This window comes from Miniopterus natalensis, chromosome 6 (genome assembly GCF_054644295.1).
Source record: "Miniopterus natalensis isolate mMinNat1 chromosome 6, mMinNat1.hap1, whole genome shotgun sequence".
NCBI classification, from domain to species: Eukaryota; Metazoa; Chordata; class Mammalia; order Chiroptera; family Miniopteridae; genus Miniopterus; species Miniopterus natalensis.
The window spans coordinates 55,401,109-55,416,692 of record NC_142086.1 but is presented as its reverse complement, the minus strand read 5'-3'; the positions used below and the strand labels follow the sequence as shown (position 1 = coordinate 55,416,692).

Genomic DNA, 15,584 nt, shown 5'->3' with positions numbered 1-15,584 from the left:
TAAAATATTTGTGTAAAATTAGAATAATTTTCCTTGACTTTTCAGTTAAAACTTGCCAATGAAGTCATCTGGGACTGGAATTTGCTTTGTGAGATTTTTTTTATTGCTGATTCAATTTTTTAATGGTTATAGAACTATTTGGGTTTTCTATTTCTTTGTTAGTCAATTTTGGTGGGCTATATAGTCTTCTACTTGTTCATACATAATCGTTAACTTTGCTAAAGGCTACACAGTATCTGCAGTTTTAACACTTTGGTCATTTCTTATATATATTGTTTTGCTATCTTCTTTTTTCCTTGATCAATTTCTCCAGAGGTTCATCAATTTTATTAGTCTTTCAAAGAACTAACTTTTGACATTGTTTACCTTTGGTTCACATTTGTTTGCTATCTCATTAATTTCTCTTTATTATTTCCTTCCTTCTACTTCATTTGGACCTACTTTACTGCTTGTTTGTTAGTTCCTTGATACAGACGTTTAGCTCATTGTATTTCATTCTTTTTTCTTTCCTGAATTATATAAGGCTAAAAAATTTATGATAAGTTTTGCTTTAGCTGCATTTATCAAATTATAGATGTTCTGTTTTCATTATCATTCAGTTCAAAATATTTTCTAAATTCTATTATGATTTCTGCTTTGATACAGAGAGATCTATTTCATTTCTAAATACATGACAATTTCCAGTTATATATTTGTTATTGAGTTTTAGTTTAATTGCATTGTTGTCAGAGAACATATTCTAAATGAAATTTATTGAGACAAGCTTTCGTGGTCCAATAGCTGGTCAATTTTTGTAAATGTTGAAGATTTGAGAAAAATGTATTATTTTGCAATTGTTGGGTGCATTGTTCTATATAAATACACTAAGTCAAATCTGATAATTCCTAATGCTTTTCTAGGAGAATAATTTTTCTGCCTACATTGTACTCTAACTACATTCTCTCTCTTATATCTCAACTGACAAAGAAATATCAAGTTCTCCATAATTCTGATTCCTTTCTCCATGTCTCAAAGTCACCATCTTGGGATCCCAACCTTAAGTTTTCAAACAGTTGAATTAACCATTTAATAGCTAGTTTATGTTTGTCATATTATTTTAAACTCTCTCAGGTTCAGCCTTCTCATCCGTAAATAGGTATTATAAGATTTATTGAAGATTAAAATATAATAAATGTAAAAATACAACTATTTTCATTATTAATAAATAAATAACCTACATAGTACTAGTACACAGCAAGCAAAATAAATGATAATTATTATAATGATTACCAGATTTATATTTATTTATTGTCATTACTCCAATATATATTTCTATCAGGCTATCATTAACATATATTAAATTCCTCTGACTCCAGTAAGATTATGTAGGCCCTCATATCCATATGATTTTGTCAAAGGGTATAATATATTCATTTGGGAAAAGAAAAGAGGTGTCACAAATATCACTGAATCACCATTTCAGATACTTTTGTCATGTTTTTTTATCAATATTTTTGCATCTTCAAGAATAACCCAATAAAAAGTAGCATAGTCACCAAAATAGATGATTATCAGAAGAAAAATAAACTCCATTTTAAGACTGTGAAATAAAAAATAATATTTATTAAATATCTTCTGCATATAGGCTCTGCATTAGAGGCTTTCAGATATATTCTCATTTAATCTCACTAAAAACCCTTCAAGATAGATATTACTGTATCTACTTTATAAATAGAGAAACTGATTTTTTGATTTTTTAAATTATTTTTATTGGGATGACATTGGTTAATACAATTATATAGATTTCAAGTATACGATTCTAAAATACAATTGAAATTCAAGGTAAAAGAGGGCATAGAGGGATTAAAGGGTGATGGAAAAATTAAAATAAAATAAAGTTTTTAAAAAATACAATGGAAATTCAGAAGATTAAAGGAATTCGCTCAAATTCACATAGGGTGAAGATATATACACCACAGGTATATACCAGCAGGTGTATACTAGTAGGTGTTATAGCTACCAAGTCTACAACTAAATATCTTACAAAGGTCAAATCCAATATAAAAGAAAGTATGGTCAAACTCTTTTCTGGGTCTCTCCTGTGATTCAAATCTCTTTCTCCACAGTTTCTCATTCCCACTCAAGTGTCCCATATCCATTACCCACACTATGGTATTACCCACAGGGAGAGCTAATGCAGTATCAATCTGAGTCTGTGGCTGGATTCCAGAGACAATGGGAGAGGTTTAGATACTGGTACCTGCAGAGAAGTTGCCATTTGCTCCACAAATCACAATGGCTTTTACTGTAGGGTCTGTTATAGCTTTCCGTAGTCCCTCTTTTATTCCATTTAAGACAGCTAAACTAAAAGGAAAAAAATATATGAAACGTTAGTCAGAATTAAATTTCTACCATCTCAGAGTTTTTTCCTTTCCTAACAACAAAAAATTCAACACATACACAATGGATAAAAACTCTAGATACATATCATTAAGCTTTCACTAATTTGTTCAATAAATTATATATATATAGTGAATTAAGCACTGAGCTGGTTGAATAAATAAACTTTTAAAAACAGTATTTTTCTGCATTCTGCTATAACCTTGAACACTTAGAATTGTCACTAATCAATTTAAAAATACTATTATACATCTTCTAGATACAGTGCAAGGAGTTCGTAACACCCTAGGGAGAACAAAATATGCACAACAAAATATCACACTAAGATAAGTGCTGTAATAGATACAAAGAACTTGATGTTAAAGTTCAGAGGGGGAAGAAATTACTTTCAATTTGTCATACTGGCAAAATATAAGAAAACTGAAATACTCTAAAAGAAACAGATGTGGCAGGGGCTAGAAGTTACCCCCCAAAATACCCCAACCTCCCCACCTTTTTCAAAGTATTAAACATATGGTTTTTAGTTGGATGCACAGCTGTCCAACATAAAGACTACATTCTCCAGCCTGCTATGCAGTAAGTTCAGCCCAAGGTGTTAAATTCTGACCAATAGGATAGAAGCAGATTTGGCATATGCAACTTTTGAGAACAGTCCTAAAAGACTGGGTATACTTCTTTTCTTTCCTCCCTACACCTGGCAGGAATGAATATGTGATGGTTAGATCAGGAGCAGCCTTTATGGACCCAGAGGTGGAACCATATATTGAAGATGGCAGAGCAAAAGACAGAGAGAATTGGGGTCCCTGGTGATTGTGGAGCAGCCGTACCATTCCAGGACACTGCTATGAGAGAAATCAACTTTTTCCTGTTTAATCCACTATTTTGAGTTCTCTGTCACTGACAGCCAAACCCAATCCTAACTAACTTAGGAGGTAAAGGCAAGGTCTGGGAAAGAAAAGACATGTAGTAGACTTTGCCAAATTTCAGTAGATGAGGGAATTATCAACAGAGAAGATGGTTAAAGTCAAGATTAAATGAGTCAAATGAAAAGAAAAGAGAACTCAGAGTAGATCTTCTGGAAATACCCTCATTTAAGAAGTAGGAGAGGCTCAGCAGAGTGATTCAGCACCAAGGGAGCCCAAAGTCACAAAGACCAAGAGAAAAGAATTTGTCAAGAAGCAGGGGATCAGTATGTGCCAAGGACAGTGAAAGAGGAGAACCTAGGAAAAGTGGTGAGGACTTGCTTTAAGGAAAAATGATAGAACCAGAGTCTAATCTGTTCTGCTGTGGAATTCTGAGTATTCTGAGTAAAATGTCTGTTCTTTAGCATACAGGGTGAAAAAAAACCTTAATACAAAATGAAAAACAAACTTCTATAAAAGCCAGATTGTTCATACCAGCAACTATAGTTTCAACCTCAGGCAAACAGGCAATAAAGGAGATACTTGCCCTTGATAAAATAATTCCCTTTCACCTAATTACTTTTCCTCATCTAACCTAGATGAAATCAAACAAGACCTCTTGCCTGTTCATTAGAAACCAAATCTGCTAATGAAAAACAGATTCTGAACCATCAGTAGGTAATACTGAGAAGTCCAAAAGGCACATATTTCCTTCTGGGTAAACAGTGGCTGCAAAATTAGCCCAAAATGAGCTTAATCAGCGCCACTAAGAGGCTGGCTTTTCCCATTTCACTCAACCTTTTATGTTCTTGTTAATTTTGCAAAAATCAAACATAGGAAAAACAGAAAGAAAGAAAACTGAAAATGACTGTAACAGATACATCTGTGCTAGAGTCAAACCAAGTGAAAGGGACCATAGCCTGGTAGCAATGTCAAGGTCTCAGAGGTTAAGAAATTATTTTCTCCCCTTAATATTGTCAGGTATGGAGAAATGGAGTCTAGAGTAAAGATTGCATTTCATGAGTGCTGACCAAAACATTTTTGGCTTCTGTGACTATAGGAGGTCTTTTTTGTGACAATTTTTTTTTTACCGAATATCATCAAATGAAGTTTGTGGCTTATGGCCAGCATGTTTTTAAACAAAGAAATAGAAGAGAAGAGAAAATAGAATATACCAAATTATATAACAAGTAAGGATAAGTTTTTGTTTCACGAAACTTTGTTTTCAGTTGTATAACTGTACGTGTGTGTGTGTGTGTGTGTGTGTCTTAGGTTGCTAAGTGAAACAGCCACTGTGCTTGGAGACAGGCCTAGTAATCAGGCGTGCCCTACATTTGTAAAGTGGGTTGGCATTCATCTGAATTGAAGGAAACATGTCTGGCTAAACTAGCAGAGAAGGGTTGAAACTATTTGTTTGAGCCAAAATAATATTCAAATAAGAATCTCTCAGTGGGCTAGGAGGAGGTACTTTTCCACATAAAATTAGAAATAGGAAGGGGAAAAGGAAGGAAGGAAAGAGGAGGGTAAGAAAAATACTAAGCAGAAAAATAAATACTGAGAACCTATTAAACTGGATTAACATGCTGGGATATACACTCTACCCGAAACTAGAGCTTCGGAAGCAGATAGAAAAAAAAGCAAGGAAGTATTTATTTCCAAGTGGGGGAAACCTTGATGAAGCTGAAATGACTCCTGAACAGCAGGGCCTGTTGGTAGGGGCTTGGAACACGCCTCTGATTAATAGAAATAATGATAGCTAACATCTGTTAAATGTCAGTTTATAATCTCCAGCACATTAAAACCTCACAAAAATTTTATGAGATGGATACTAACATTTCTCCTGCAAGGTGAGTGACAGTGGGTTAAATACATTAAACATTAAAAAGAGTGATAAAAAATATTCCTAGTTATGAGTATTAGACTGTGGAACTTTCCCCCTCAAGTTCTTGATGGGCATGGTTTCCCATTATAAGCAGAGGGCGAGACAGTCCTGATATCTAATAATTCTAATTATAATGCAGACAAGTCCAAAATGGATATGTAATCATATTACTGATGTTTTTCTTCGTAAAAACCAAAATAACGAATATTTTGCCTTTTTCTGAGAATGGCAAGTAAGTGAACACATCATCTTTGTGTGATTTTATTCCTGCAACTCTTTTGTATTAATAATTACAATGACTCATATTTAAAATAAGAATATAATAGTAACACTAATGGTAAAAGAAAATCTGACGACAGGATAAAAATTCAATTAAAATTAGCAGGTCTCCTCATTTTGGTCTCTTTTTGCTCCAACAGTATGTGAAGAATTTTAAGCAAAGGTCTTTCTCTCTACAGTACTTTATATATTCATTGTAAATGATTATTTCTGCTAATCCTACTCCCTGTGGATGGGTGGCTCTTTCCTAGACTGATCGATCGCTATACTTTTGTCAGAGATATGGAAGAACCAAACCTACATAATGACTTCATTAATTTTCATAAAAGTAGCATGAATCTCACTTTTAAAAGTAATGCTTACAGCACTGCACAAATCTGGGTTAGAGAGTTTAACAAAAACAGGTACTCGTGGTGGAATAAAAGAGGATAGTGCACAGGAGTTTTCCAGAAAATGCTATTGAACAGACTTGCGCTCACATGGATCTTCTGCTGAAGCACTAAGGCCTGGAAGCTTAAAACAGATCAGGAGTGATTACTGTGCATTCCTGAGCCAGGACACAACTCTCCTTTCCTCGCTGCGTTGGCATTAATAGGGACTTTTGTTTATTTCTGTAAAATGTGAAGCCACATTGTCGGGTTCCTAAAGCTTTTAGTCAGACCCTGCCTGGGTGGCCTGGGCTGGAGATGGGAAGCCAGGGATCAAGGTCCAGCCAGCTTTGCACTGAGATCTTTGGAGTAAAAAGTAGGCCCGACAAGTCCAGGTTGCAAGCAAGAGGGTTCAGCGCGAAGTTGGCATAGGCAGCCCGGGTTCGAGTCCAGCTCGCCTACTTCGTAGCCAGGTCTGCCTCTCAGCCTCAGTTTCCTTCCCAGGGAAATGGGCACGGGAATTCTGTTCGAAGATTAGCCAAGATAACCTATGCAAGACCCTGGCCTAAGACGTCGTTCAGTTATTTCTCAGAAAGCAGGGGAGAGTCCGAGCCTTCCCAGCGGGCAGGAGGGCACGGCCTTGAGGTCCCCCGTCGCGAGGCTCCCCGAGCCCGTTACCTGATTGGGTTGAACGGCGGGTTTCGGAGGCGAACCAGCGCCAGGCAGGACTGCAGCTGCGAGTACTCGGCCATGTTCCCTCCGCGCCCGCGCAGCCTCCGCCTCCAGCCGCAGTCTGCGCCCTGACCCGCGCGGCGGACCCCGCGAGGAGGGGCGCCCTGGGCCAATGCGCGGCCGGCGCCGCCCCCGCCGCCGCCCCCGCCGCCGCCCGGCCCCCGTCGCGGCCCCGCCCCTTCCCCCACCCGGGCCCTGGCTCTGCGGGCGCGCGTCCTCTCTCTTCACTGGCCCGGCGCTGGCTCTCATCACTGAGGACGCTGGAAAGTGCATGCAATTGCCGGCAAGTCGAGGCTTGCAAGCCCCTGGCGCCCTTGGAGGAGTCGGACATAAGTCATTTCTCATCTGGCTCCCGAGTTTCAGTTCAACAGCGAACTTTCTGCCTTGCGCCCCCCTCCCACCCCGCCTAGTCTGCCCCTTAGGCAAACATACGTAAAATTTAAAGTTACGAGGCGCTCACCCTAGGCTCCTGCAAGTGCTGACCCTGCCTTGCTCCTCAACATCACAGCGCCCCCTGGGTTCCTGTCATGCCTCATCTACCCCTCCTGTTCGGTGTGAGTCTGTGGGACAAGGGGGAGCTGATACCGTGCCGATCCATGTTTTGCTGTCTGTGCAAATAATAAACTGCCCGAGTCTATTCTGGGCTCCGATGGGCCCAATCTAAGTGTGGCAGCCAATTTAGCAGGCCCTACCATGCTGCTGCTTACAAACTGTTGACAGCCTCTTGATCGTTGTGATGAGTTGTCATATTCTCAGACTGTCTTCTCATTCAATTTGTCTCAATAAGTGCTGCTTAACTGGGTGCTGGTGCTCTTGGCTAATGTACTTCCACATGATTTGCATGCTACTGCTTTTGCTTGTTAAAATGTCATTTTTATTGCTGTCATCGGGTTGCAATTCACAAATATAGATCAGTTGATCAGAAGTGGTTCGTTTACGCTTAAAAGAAAAATAAGGCCCTGGGCGGGTAGCTCAGTTGGTTAGAGCATAGTCTGGATAGGCCAAGGTTGTGGGCTTGATCCCTGGTCAGGGCACATACAAGAATCAACCAGTGAATGCAAAAATAAATGGAACAGCAAATCAATATTTCACTCTGTCTCTCTCCCCAAGCCACCCACCCCCGCCTCCCCCTTTCTCTTCCTTCCTCTCTCTCTCTCTAAATCAATCAATAAATAATTCTAAAAAAATAAAAAGAATGAAAATATAGAAATCTTGTGCTAGAACATGCAAATATGTAATCACACTAAGAACAGAGATGGCTACCTAAACTTGACTTTCGCTGCATCAGTGATCTATTAGCCCTGGGACCCAGGGTATTGTGCTGTAACTTTATTTGATAGTGGCATGAAGCTATCAGAGATGACTTTCTGATAAACCAATCAGGTTTTTCTGAAACAAACACAAAATATTGCTTTCCAGCTGGAGTGATAACATCTCTCATAGGCTCTCCTTCCCCTTTCACTATGGGATACAAATGGACACAAGGCCCCAGGGGAGAATATAGCTAGACACAGAACCCTGACTTCCCAAGTGATTTTGGGGAGGAGAGGTGCCCCACTGACTGGAACCAACATGGACTGCTACAGGAAAAAGAAAGAAATTTTTGTTAAAGAATTTCAATCTGTGCTAACTAATACAGTGAAGAAATGAGCAGTGAGTAAACTCTTCCACAGTGAAGTTGGCTGACATTTGAGGAGAAAAGCTGCTCACATAAGTGTTGAAATAAAAGATGGGATATAAACAATTTCTTCGCTATACCAAGATTAGCAGTAATGACAATTTCTGTAATTTCAAGCGACTTGCTCAAGTGCTGAGCCTTGGAGATACATACACTCACATACACACATGTATATTCAGTATCTTATGATGAAGGTAAGCCATCAGGATTCCTAATGAAGACCCAACTGGGTGGCTCAGTTGGTGAGAGTGTCATCCTGCACACCAAAAGGTTGCTGGTTCTATTCCCAGTCAAGGCACATCCTCGGTTGGAGAGTGTGTAGGAGGCAACTGATAGATGTTTCTCTCTCACATCTATGTTTATCTCTCTCTTTCTCTCTCTGTCCCCCTCTCCCTTCCTCTCTCTCTGAAAATCAATAAACATATCCTCAGGTAAGGATTAAAATTTAAAAAAAGACCCAACTGTCGTAAAATGACCCAGTCACCTTGATTTTCTTCACTGGTTGAAATAAGTCCTGAGAACTTTCAGCTCTCTGATTCTACTTCTATTATACATTAAGTCTCCCTTTAATAGGACGGTCTTTCTCCCTGGCCTGTGTTGCTCAGTGGTTAGAGCATTGGCCTGTGCACTGCAGGGTTGTGGGTCCGATTCCTGGTCCCAGCCGGGTTGAGTGCAGGAGGCAACCTATCGATGTATCTTTCTGTCTCTCTCTGTATCTCTTTCTCTCCCCCACTCCCTCCTTCTCTTCCACTATCTCTAAAAATCAATGGGAAAATATCCTTGGGTGAGGAGGAACTCCCCCACAAAGTTGCACCTTGTCATGGGCAGTGCCTTTAGGTTTACCAGTTCACAGATCTTTGTGTTTACCTTCAGGAACTGCTTGGATCAGTAACTTATTCCTGTCTGGCGAGTTAAAATTGAAGGTTGGGTTCATACTTAATCCCTCATTTCTGGGTAAATATAAGAAGTTTGCCAGGGGAGAGGGGGCTACTGTGTGTGCAATGAACCCAGCAGTGACCACACCAGGTTGTTCTAATTGTTAACCTAAAAATAAAAGGTCTTTCAAGTAAGAGTCAACAAGCATTTATTTGAAATAGAAAACAATAGCTTTTGGGGAATCACTGACTCAGGCAGAAACCCAAATAATGTTTCAATTAGAAGACAAAGGCAAGTATTTATGAAATAGGAAAGGGGAACATTTACGTCAATAAAAGGATAGCATTTCTGTTGGTGCAGAAAAGCTAACATAGTAAATATTTTTTTTAATCCTCACCTGAGGATATTTTTGCCATTGCTTTTCAGGGAAAGGACGAGAGAGAGAGAGAGAGAGAGAGAGAGAGAGAGAGAGAGAGAGAGAGAGAGAGAGAGAGAGAGAGAGAGAAACATCCATGTGTCTAGAGAGACACGATTGGTTGCCTCCACACGCATCCTGACCAGAGCCTACAACCAAGGTATATACCCTTGGCCAGAATCAAACTCAGGACCTTTCAGTCTGCGGGCCTACACTCTAACCACTGAGCCAAACAGGCTAGGGCAATATTTAAATATTTTAAATATTGTTAAATATTTCTTGTTATGTTTGCAAACAGTTCTTTGGGACGCAATGTTGATTTAGGCCCAGTCCAAAGGTTAGTTTGCCCTGTTTTAACATCCCAAAGGGTTGAGGCCTAAGATGTACAAGGCAGTTCCTCTGGATGGTAGCTCTGGCTCCATTTTAAAGTGGCTACATTTATATTATTTTAAACAAAATGATCATCAGAATTGTGTATCTGCTAGTTACACTGCTCTTGCAACTTCTGGACTGGGATTTTCCTACTCTTTGTTTACTTGAGAGTGAAGGTCTTGACGGTGGATCTGCTTTTACCTTATTAACACCTTGAGACAGATTTGGGAGGTGGGGGACTGGTGGTGAGCATTTTCAGACTCCACTTCTGGCCCTAGCCCTGCCACTAATTGTATGACTTTTAGTCTGTTGCTTCTCTGGACCTAATTTTCTTTACTTGTAACATCAATAGGTTAGCTAAATGATTAACTCTAAAGTTCTTTTCAGTTCTAACATTCTTTGAATTTTTTGTTGTTCTAAGGATAAATCCTTAGCTAAGCTGTTCCCCTGTTTTTTCCTGGATTGTCTTTCTTCTGTCCATAATTTATTAAGTATCTCCATGTTTTTTTAGGGCAGGGCCTGTGTTTTATTCATCTTTCCTCCAGTATTTAGCACAATAACCAAGCAGGTGATTTTAACTAAGGTTGAAGTTAGTTCCTATTTAGATACCACCTTTGTCTGGAGAAGCTCATAATTTAGAGTGGGAAAGTGCCAAGCATCATTAATTAATCACTTAAGTAAAAGCTGAGGATAGAAAGGATTACAGGAAAACTGGTTCTTGCCTTCCTTACTATTTACATGTTCCAACAGGGAACAAGAGAGTGCTTGCAATACTAAGGCTCATTGAGCGCTTTCATTGTGCCTTCGCTTTCCACGTGTTATGTCTCAAGTAATACACACACCAACCCAGTGTTCTACAGTAGTATTATCTGTTTCACACTTGAGGAAACAGGAACAGAGAGGTTAAGTAACTTGCCTACGTAACACAGCTACAGCTGACAGGCAGATTGGAAACTAGGCTGCACAACCGCAGAGCCCGTGCTCCAATGGGCAGAAGAATCGGAAAAATCAGAAAAATCACAAGAACAATCTTGTGATTTCTCCGAAGGGGACTGACGAGTTTGGAGGAGTGATGAGTTCAAGGTATAGAAGGAGCAGAGGCAAGTGTCTAGAGGAGAGAAAGCTGCAGAAGTTGGCAAAGAAGTTTGAAAAATAAAAAGGCACTTCTCCGAGTTGAATTACACAGCCGGCGATTAGGTAAGCAGGTGGAAAAGAACCGGTAAACAAGATCTAGAGAGAGCCCGGATCCCGGGGAGCCCAGGAACAGGTCGGAAATGACATCAATAGAGGGGTTGGATGCTCAGCGGGAGCGCGGGGACCCGGGGCAACCGGCCGGAAGTGAGGCGCAGGAAGTCCCGCCCCGAAGGCGGTGCCTGGGTGTGGAGGGCGTCGCGATGGGCGGGGAGGAGCTTCTTCGGTCCTCCTCGAACCCTGGATTCCGGACAGGTAACCTGCTGGCCGAACCTGGACCCGGGCAAGGGTGGGAGTCAGGATTGGTGGCCCAGTGTGCTCGGGGCCCCACGCTGGTGCCTGGGGAGGTGGAGCTCATGTTAGGGGGTGGCTGAGGGAAAGGCTCCTTGGCGTGGGACTCCGCGGGGTGATGGGGCTCCGGGGAACTTTGGGGACGGGGTCATGAGGTCATGAGGGCCCAGGTCGTCTAGGAAATACCGACGGGCTGAGACTCCGAGGAATCGGTCATCGCTGGGCTCGCGGGCCCCGGAGCACTGGCGCTCGGGGATGGAGAGATGGAGCGTGGGCGCTGAGAGGAGCTGACCTAGAGTGCGTTTTCCGCCCGCACGGACTCCCAGTGCTGTCATGCTAGCAGGGGACAGGCTTCGTCTTTTCATCTCTTCGTCCTGGATAGTGCTTTGCCACTACCGGGCATTCTTTAGATGCTGTCGAATATGAGCTGAGGGGCGCGCGAAGCTAACTCGGCCTCAGCGGGCGGTGGGGGTGGAGAGGCGAACCTTCTGCCGAATGTCAGTGCCCCCACCTCCGAATGGAGAAGTGACTCCAGCGTAGTTTGTGGACCAGTGGTTTATGAGGGTGCCGGTGTAGTAGACATTCCGGACATTGTTTTGTGGTTACTGAAATTTAGAAATGTGTCTTCATATTTTTCTCTGGTGTGGGTAGAGAAGATAAGGCGATTAGTTTGGCTTCTTTCAGGTTCGTTCACTTGTCTGGAAAGAATTTCTAGGTGAAGGATACCGGGGAGGAGTTGGGCATCAAATGATAAGGTGCAGGTGTAGCACTGAGCTGCTCATTTGTGTCCTAAGCGCTTTCTTTTCATAAATATGAACTCACTTTCCTTTTCCTTAACGTTTTCTTTCTTATATTGGGGTACGTCTTATATTTGAGATGTAGATGAGAATTATTTCATAACAAAGATGAAAATAGTAACTTATAAAAATCCAGTCAGAGGTTTCATCTGGTGTTTTCACATAAGGTTAACTTCTTCCACACAGTTGTAGGAAGCCTCCAAAAGAATAAGTCCCAGAAGATTAAAATGTATTAAATGTGATAAAGAGTGGGAATAGATCTAAAGAACAAATACTATAACCAGATTGTTTTTGGTTGTCAGGCTGTGTAATGGGATCTGGGCATGAATCACTATGTAGATGCAGTCGCATGAGGTGATAATAGCTCCTTGGAGGTTCTGGAATCTTATCATTAGATTGGATATAATGGAGTAGGAAAATCTGAATTTATGGCTTTTTTAAAAATTGTTTTTGTTTTTCTTTTTTACAAAGAAGAAACTAGTAGCATTTTTATATTTAAAAATTCTAAGATGTTCTTAAAAATAGGTTTGGAAAAAACAAAAAGTAGGCATGTAAATAAATATTGCAGTCATTTAAATCTAAAAAGTTTGCCTGCCTTTCAAACTTGTTTTCGTAATGTCTGGAAAGTGTTGGTATCCAAATCACCCCCATCATTTTATGCTCTTGCTTTGGTGTCAGCTTTTACAATGCATATAAATATGGTATAAAGTAAGGTTTTGAGATCCTCTAGATTTACATTAATATTAATGTCTTAAAAATAAAGTCTAATTTTGCTACCTCAATCTGCTGTTCATTTTGCACATCTAAATGTCTGTATTCATAATAGTAACTATTATAACTATTATTCATAATAAATTGGTATCCAAGTGGTAACTTAGGTGTGTGCATTGACATTCTTGAGGTTTTCAGTTTTGCAGAACACTGACATCCATGGACTCTAACATGGACTTCATTTAAAGAAATCCACGGACCATTAATGGACAAAAACATGAGTCATTTTGTATTGTGGCATTCAAATCCTAGCACTTTGGGAAAGGTAAGTTATTGACTGTTTTATGTTAGATGACAGAATAGCCCTGGATTAACTAGGAAATTGTAGGATTGTGATTGAAAAATATAGGCTGAATCTCTTTAAGTTATGTTTTAATATGGACCTTCTGAAGAGGTGTGTTCTGTGTTTATGAAGCAGTCATTACTATTTCCCTATATATTATTACTACTACTACTCTTCTTCCTTCTTTCCTTTTGTTTTTTCCTTTTTGAGAGCTCCTTTCAACACTTTAGAGTCTGGTAGAGCCTGTCAACCTATGGATACCCTGTGGGAGTGGGGCATCAAAAATAGTCATTTAGCCCCACTGGCATGGCTCCCCAATTGAGCATCAACCTATGATCCAGGAGATCGAGGTTTGATTCCTGGTCAGGGCATATGCCCCGGTTGCCGGCTTGACCACCAGTAGGGGGCGTGCAGGAGGCAGCCAGTCAATGAGGACTCTCTCATCATTGATGTTTCTCTCTCTCCCTCTCCCTCTCCCTTCCTCTCTCTGAAATCAATAAAGATATATATATATATATTTTTTAAATAATCATTTAAATCATCTTACATCCAACTTTGGCTCTATAATAATATAGGTCTCAAATCTTCTAGCCAATTTTATGCCTTAGGTTGAATCAAGAAAAGAGGCCCCAAAATGTCTTTTTTTCTTTATCATCCTGTCTTATTACTGCTATTTTCTTTTTCTTTTTTCTCCTTTGTTGTTCTTTTCAGAAATCTCTTAGATAATTCATTCTCCAGGCCTTTTATCTTTCTATCCTGGGGGTAAAATTTCTCTCTTTTTTCTCTTTTACCTTTCCTAGGTAAAATAGGAGTTTGTTAATTTTGAAAACTTTAACTTCTAACTTTGTGATAATGTTTGGCAACTTTTAATCACTAAGCATTAAACTTGTGGTTTTCTTGATCTCCTTGTAGATATACTGGCTTCTTATTTAGAAATTGTTCAATTCTAAAATCAGACATTAATTCCAGAAATTCATCTTTTGGATATATTTGCACTTGCACACAAAAAATTTGTGTATAACGATATTCATCATCATATTTTAAATTAAAAAAAAAAACTAGAAATAGCCTAAGCATCCTCCACCAAGGTCTGATTAAATAAATGCCTTCATACAATGTAGGAAGCAGATCCGTAGGTGGAAATATGGAAAAATCTCTGTGAGATACATTGTTAACTGAGAAAAGCAATATAGAACTGTACGTATAATTCTCATGTGTGTTTTTAAAAGCATACATTTATATATACATGCAAAATTTCTTTAAATCTATGTAATACACTATTATGATATGTATCCACATATATGATTAACATAGGTATTCCTGGGGAATGAGACTACAGGTCTAGAGTAGGAAGAAGACTCATTTTTCTGTATACTCTTTTTGGTGGGTTACATTTGTTTTTTTTCTTACTGTGAACATGAATTTTTTTTTTTATAATACTAAGAGACAAACCAACAACAAAGTTTTAGGCTAATTTCATAATTAGGGGAGCCTGTTACTATTCCTTATGACTTTTGTCCTTATAATTACTTGTATTAGTCAGAGGAATGGGTTTGCACAAGTGAGTTAAGTTTTTTTTATAGGGCTGCATGTAAAGTTTGGTGATTTTACAATAGGTTTTTAACCTTGACATTAGATTATTACTGTTAATAAGAATTTGATGGACTAAGTGCTTAGTGCTGCCTAATTCAATAGTTATATAGTTTATAGCATGTTGCCGATTTCATGAGGTGATATGACTGATACTTTTGTTTGCAAGCTAGGTTTGTATTGCATTGGCAAGGCTCTTCTGAGCCTCTCATTTTTACTGAATAGGATGGACTTTATTTTATTTGAATTGCTATTTAGGGACTCTGCTCTTTAAACAAATCTTAGTTATTGTTTCACTTTGTTTAGATTTTTAGAAATGGCCTAAGGCATTTCAAAGAATGGCTTGTTCTCTCTGTTAGTAAAATCAGTAAACTGGAAAGATAATTTAGATGTATCTGGATAGTCTTATTCTGTACTGACGGTATTACAGTGGTACCTCGGTTTTCAAATATAATCCATTCCAGAAGACCGTGTGACTTCTGAAATGTTCGAAACCCAAGGGATCAACAGCCCACAGCTAGGCCTCAGGATCTTGAACTCAGCATAAGCTATGTGGCATGTTCGACTTCTGAGGCGTGTTCGAAAACCAAAAGAATTTACTCTGGGTTTACGTTTGTAAACCAAAATGTTCGTCAGCAGAGATGTTCGAAAACTGAGGTGCCACTGTACTTTGAATTGGCTGATTATTTGCTTTGGGACTTAGCAAAAATTGCTGGTGACTTTCACTTCACTAGCCATCTTTGTCTTTCCACACTTCCACTGTGGGAAATTTGGAATA

The 15,584-nt window shown here is 39.6% G+C and overlaps 2 protein-coding genes across 3 annotated transcripts in view; one reads left to right on the top strand and one right to left on the bottom strand.

Annotated features, from left to right (window-relative positions):
- EHHADH (enoyl-CoA hydratase and 3-hydroxyacyl CoA dehydrogenase) overlaps positions 1-6,563 on the bottom strand; it is a 32,757-nt gene extending 26,194 nt beyond the window's left edge. Inside the window, exons 1-2 of the mRNA XM_016200095.2 lie at positions 6,489-6,563; positions 2,240-2,343 (exon numbers count right to left, since the gene is read on the bottom strand). Coding sequence (XP_016055581.2) covers positions 2,240-2,343; positions 6,489-6,562 — 178 coding nt within the window. The 5' untranslated portion in view covers position 6,563. The remainder of the gene's footprint in view (positions 1-2,239; positions 2,344-6,488) is intronic.
- Positions 6,564-11,640: 5,077 nt separating this feature from the next.
- The window catches only part of MAP3K13 (mitogen-activated protein kinase kinase kinase 13), a 125,967-nt gene continuing 122,023 nt past the window's right edge, over positions 11,641-15,584 (top strand). Inside the window, exon 1 of one of the 2 annotated variants that reach the window (XR_001602246.2) lies at positions 11,641-13,198. The gene's annotated coding sequence lies outside the window, so the exon portion shown is untranslated. The remainder of the gene's footprint in view (positions 13,199-15,584) is intronic. The other variant, XM_016200094.2, reaches the window with a different exon arrangement.